Genomic DNA, 5860 nt, shown 5'->3' with positions numbered 1-5860 from the left:
TTTACTAAAACTATCTGTGACAAAAAACCTTAGTCATGACTATTCAGCTGGTCTGCCCCTCTTCCTGAAAAAAATTGTGTTGTGGGCCAGGATATCCCTCCCCGGGTGAACGCATTCTGGATGCTGTGGAGGGTTGTGGTGAATGCAGGCCCATGGACCGATTCAGGCAGTCCGATTCAAAACATAGAGAATCCCTCTAGGCAAAACCTTAAGTTACAAAAAGATACAAAAAACAGGAATACACATGTCCTCCAGGACAGTGAATTTCCAAGCCAAAACAAAGAAATCCAAAAGCATTTTCTAGCTAGATTTCTTACTAACTGTACAGGAGTTGAAGAGCTTGCATCCTTGATCTGTTCCCAGCAACGGTATTACACAGACAGACAAAGGCTTTTCCCCCCTCCAGATTTGAAAGTACCTTGTCCCTCATTGGTCATTTTGGGTCAGGTGCCAGCGAGGTTACCTTAGCTTCTTAACCCTTTTCTGGTGAAAGGATTTTCCTTCTGCTAGGAGTACAACTCGTAAGAACTGCACAGTCAAGGAAGGCTGACTTTTTTTACAGATTGTTTGTGAGCATACTCTTCCTCCATGCCAGGGGTAACTGGGGAACCATGGTGCTCACAGAATTTCTGGTCTTCCTCCCAAACTGCATCCCACTTAGTGCTGGTTCACATACTCTCTGACAGTTTGACAGTTCCCTGATGGACACTGCAGGCCTGAGGAGATATCGTCTCTTGTGTCTGCAGAACTCTGCGTGAACTTTGTGTCTGCAGAACTTCTGCAGGTGTATTTGACTACTTTGTCACGAAGCTCTTTCGTTTTGACCCCATAAATGATAGGGTTGAGCATGGGAGGGATGAGGAGATAGAGGTCAGCTAAGATGATATGAACATAGGGTGCGATGCCTTGACCAAAGTGGTGTGTAAGAATGGAGAAGAAGGTAGGGGTATAATATGTCAGCATCACACAGATGTGGGCTGTGCAAGTGTTAAGGGCTTTCTGGTGGGCTTTATGAGAGGAGATTCTGAGGACGGCCCTGATGATCAGACCATACGACAGGGCAATGAACGTCAGGTCAAACACATTGATTACAAACATTAGCACAAAACTATATATCCTGCTGACTCTGATGTCCCCACACACCATCTTCACCATAGCTATGTACTCGCATTGTGTGTGGGGGATAATGCGGTTGGCACAGAATGTCTGCTGACTCAGGAGCAGGGGCAGGGGCAGAATGAAGAGAACAGCTCTTATGAAACCTACAAGCCCTAGCTTAGCTATTTGTGCATTGGTGAGGATGGTGGCATATCTCAGAGGGTTACATATGGCAACGTAGCGATCGAAGGCCATTGTCACGAGGGTGGATGAGTGCATCACAGAAATCGTGTGGAGGAAGAACATCTGGGTGAGGCAGCCAGCCACAGTAATGCCTTTCAAATTGAACCAAAATATGCCCAGTGCCTTTGGCACAACAAAGGTAGGTGTGGCAATGTCTGTAAGTGCCAGCATGCAGAGCAGGAGGTACATTGGCTTCTGCAGAGTCTGTTCCTTACCTACAACAGACAGAAGCGTGACATTTCCCAACAGGCTGATAATGTAGAATGTAAAGAAAGGGATGGAAATCCAGATGTGGGCAGCCTCCAGGCCAGGGATGCCCATTAGGATGAAAGTTGAAGTGTCAGAGTGGGTGAAGTTGAAAGGTGCCATGAAGCAGTTGATGCATCAATATGACTCAGAAATGCTCAAGGTGCCTGTAAAGGGAGAAAAGCACAGCAAGGGGGTTCTTATTTGTAAAAAATAATATGGTAAATATGTTATAGTATGAACATTCTCGGAGTCTTCTTGAGTGAGGAGTGAAGAACTACCGACGATGTCACTCCCTACTTTCCATAGATCTAGAATACGGAGGGAACCGTTTGTTTCAAAACTTGGTTTCCAGACTCGTTTGTGGGAAGATTACAGACTCCCCAAAATGGAGTCCAGAGTTATGTGGCCTGGTCACATGGCCTTTTAGAGTCATAGCATCCACTACGTATAGTCTGTCTGAAGCATTCTCAGGGAGGCTCACCAGGTGGGAGATAAGTTTCTCTAAAGGCCTATTGTTTCCCCCAAAGTCTCATTGCCCTGAATAGGCCCTTCCCAACCATCTATCTAGACTGACATCAAGTTCCCTAGTGGGCGTTACTCACTTGTAACTACATTTAAAATACAGGGAAGTCATCAAAATTCAGAACTTTTGACCAAAATCATCAATACATACAAATAGGATAACCATATTCAGAAAGTCATAACTTTTCCAATAACATCTTACATGACCCATCTTGCATAAACTGTATCATAATTATGCTATAATCATATCATCATATCATCATATCACAATGAACAATATGGGGTACATTGTTACAAAAATATCAAATGTTATTTCTACCAGTGAAATGCCTGAAGTTACAGAACAACAACAAATGGAAACAAAACTGAGTAAAACTTGTGACACCCAGATTGTAGTTCTGTGGCTTGCCATGGGAAAGAGACCCTGAAACTCCCCAAACACACTCTGTACCACGAAAGGTCCCAAAGTTGGCCTTGGACCAACAAACACAAAGAAAAAAATAATTTCAACAGCACTGCCCACCTGTCCACCTACATGCTGCTTTGCAACCCTGTGATGTTCCCCTCTGGTGTTATCTGGACTGGTGATCTGGTTGGTCACCCCAGTCCTTAGCTTTGGTAGCCAGCCTTACCCTGCTCAGCTGTGAGAACCCCACTCCTGGGCTGTTCACGCTCAGTCTTTGACATGTAAACTGCTCTTTGGATTATGCAACCGAATGACACTAGCCAATATCTCCTTTCCCAGACACAACCTTACTCTTGCAGTGTGCAGGTGTGCCCGCAGGGCACCCCAAGCTTATGTGAGTTTGTCAGTTTAAGAAAGAAATGGAAATGCCCCAGGCTTGTTATCCCAAGGGGAGTCTCTTACACGCTTCAAACCAAACACACTGCTTCAGGTAGAATAAACAACAAATGTATTAAGTACAAAGATAGAATTTAAGTGATATTCAGTGATAGGCAAAAAGTCAGAGTGGTTACCAAAAGAAAAGGAAATGTAAGCACACTGTCTAAACTCTCAATCCTATTAGACTGGGCAACATCTAGATTAAGGATTTTTCTCACCCCACTGGATATTGCAGTCCTTAATATACAAGTTTCCTGTGTAAACCTGGGCCAATCTCCCCTGTTGGAGTCTTGTCTTCTTCTCAGTGGGGACAGGAGAAGGGCCCAGTATGTGTCCGCTCTGTCTGTTTTATAGCCTCAATCCATGTGCTTGGGGGGCACAAGTCCAGGCATGTCTGGGGAGCATTGCTGAGTCTCTCCAAGCAAGGTTGAGCAATTCCCGCTGTGGGGCTTCGTGCACGTGAGTCATTGCATTGGAGCTCCCTTGCTGGACAAGGGCTCTTGATGGGTTGTTTGACACCCTGCCTGGGGATTGGTCACTGTCCTTGCTGTTGCCTCTGGAGAGCTAATATCTGACTTATTCCCCAATTTACAGCATGTTTTAGTGACCACCATGCAACACCATAATCATAATTCCATATTCATTAATGATACACATGTATGGATAGAGGCATGATTGCAACAGATCATAACCTTTCCCTGATACCTTACAAGGCATGTTTTCTATGTAAAATCATGTTTATATGAAAATGAGGACTATGGCGGTTACAGGATGCTCCCCGGTGATAGAGAATGTCTCACCTCCCCCCTTAGTTTGCTCCAAGAGGTTTAGCCACCGACTAGCTCAAAGGCAGGGTGTGTTATCGCTCTCTTGGCACCCAGCCTTCAAGGCCATGAGGCAGTGACATAAATATAAAGTGAAGGGGAAAACTCCTCTCACCTGTAAAGGGTTAAGAAGCTAAAGGTAACCTCGCTGGCACCTGACCAAAATGACCAATGAGGAGACAAGATACTTTCAAAAGCTGGGAGGAGGGAGAGGAACAAAGGGTCTCAGTCTGTCTGTATGCTGGGTCTTTGCCAGGGATAGACCAGGAATGGAGTCTTAGAACTTTTAGTAAGTAATCTAGCTAGGTACGTATTAGATTATGATTTCTTTAAATGGCTGAGAAAAGAATTGTGCTGAATAGAATAACTATTCCTGTCTGTGTATCTTTTTTGTAACTTAAGGTTTTGCCTAGAGGGGTTCTCTATGTTTTGAATCTAATTACCCTGTAAGGTATCTACCATCCTGATTTTACAGAGGTGATTTCTTTTCTTCTATTTACTTCTATTTTTATTAAAAGTCTTCTTGTAAGAAAACTGAATATTTTTTCATTGTTCTCAGATCCAAGGGTTTGGGTCTGTGGTCACCTATACAAATTGGTGAGGCTTTTTATCCAACATTTCCCAGGAAAGGGGGGGTGCAAGTGTTGGGAGGATTGCTCATTGTTCTTAAGATCCAAGGGTCTGGGTCTGTAGTCACCTAGGCAAATTGGTGAGGCTTTTTACCAAACCTTGTCCAGGAAGTGGGGTGCAAGGTTTTGGGAAGTATTTTGGTGGGAAAGACATTTCCAAACAGCTCTTCTCCAGTAACCAGTATTTGTTTGGTTGTGGTAGCAGCCAATCCAAGGACAAAGGGTGGAATATTTTGTACCTTGGGGAAGTTTTGACCTAAGCTGGTAAAGATAAGCTTAGGAGGTTTTTCATGCAGGTCCCCACATCTGTACCCTAGCGTTCAGAGTGGGGAAGGAACCTTGACAGGTGGTGTGCCTCAGTTTCCCCATTCAGACACTGCAAACCAGGTTTCTATGCTATGATCAGATTTAAATCTGTTTGCAGCTATTAACTATGAACTAGACTTACCATAAGGTTTAACATCAGTCATCTAATTCTTATCCCAAAACTTTACATTCATACCTTTTTTTTAATCACAGATGGGTGTTTACATGTATTTTTATGCTACCACGCCGTCTGTTCAGATACTGCAGTGTGAGGTTGGTTTGTTCCTTACCCATGGTGTCCTTTGACTCTCTCCCATGTAATCAGTCAATGGCTTGTCTTTCCCTCCAGTGTTCCCGTCTGTGTGGGCTATTAATTTAATTGTGTCTCTGGAATTTTGGTGCCTCAGGGTCTGGGAAGATAGTTTTTCAGGGGGATCCTGCACATTGGCTGGCTCTTTGCCACCTTTCCCTAGAGGATGGTGATCTGAGCTCCCTGGGCTGGCTGTGTTTACCCTTTGATCAGACACAACTTTTTCCCAGCAGCTTTCCCACGACTCACTAGCATGGGGGAAGACACCCCCTTCTCTGTCAGTTGGGGCATTTGTATTCTCACAGACTACCACCTGGCAACTTCCTGGTCTCAATTCTTCTGTTATCACAGGCATTGGAGCTGCAACTAGATGTAAAGAGACACAGATATTTTCCAAAAAAAGTATCAGAAATAGCGTCCTGAAAAACTGGGACCTGGATTGGGGTACCCTCCGTCACCCCTTCCTCTGTCCCTGAGAAGTAAGCTGTGGGACTGCTCCCCTCCAGGAAGCCAGTTACACAGTTCCCTCTCAAAACCTGGGTCACCGGCTGTCAGGGTTCCCTCCCCACCCTGAGCTCTGGGGTACAGATGTGGGGTCCCGCATGAAACACCCCCTAAGCGTATTTCTACCAGCATAGGTGAAAAATTCCCCAAAGGCACAAATCATTTCCTTGTCCTTGGATGGTATTGCTACCACCACCAAGTGATTTAGACAAAAATCCAGGAAAAAAGGGCCACTTTGAGCCCTTGTTTCCCCAAAATATTCCCCGGAAACCCCTTCACCCCTTTCCTGGGGAGGCTTGAGAAAAATATACTAGCCAATTGGTTACAAAGT

General features: G+C 44.7%; 1 protein-coding gene across 1 annotated transcript; it reads right to left on the bottom strand.

Moving 5' to 3' along the window:
• Positions 1–657: 657 nt before the first annotated feature.
• Positions 658–5359, bottom strand: LOC140917628 (olfactory receptor 52P1-like). Its single transcript, XM_073360897.1, has 3 exons — positions 5246–5359; position 4722; positions 658–1754 (listed from the first exon to the last, which is right to left on the bottom strand). Exon 3 carries the CDS (start codon positions 1708–1710, stop codon positions 658–660), a length of 1053 nt encoding a protein of 350 aa, XP_073216998.1. The 5' UTR covers positions 1711–1754; position 4722; positions 5246–5359.
• Between the last annotated feature and the right edge of the window lie 501 nt (positions 5360–5860).

The sequence above is a fragment of the Lepidochelys kempii genome, chromosome 1, assembly GCF_965140265.1.
Source record: "Lepidochelys kempii isolate rLepKem1 chromosome 1, rLepKem1.hap2, whole genome shotgun sequence".
Taxonomy (NCBI): domain Eukaryota; kingdom Metazoa; phylum Chordata; order Testudines; family Cheloniidae; genus Lepidochelys; species Lepidochelys kempii.
This window is presented reverse-complemented; position numbering and strand designations above follow the sequence as displayed.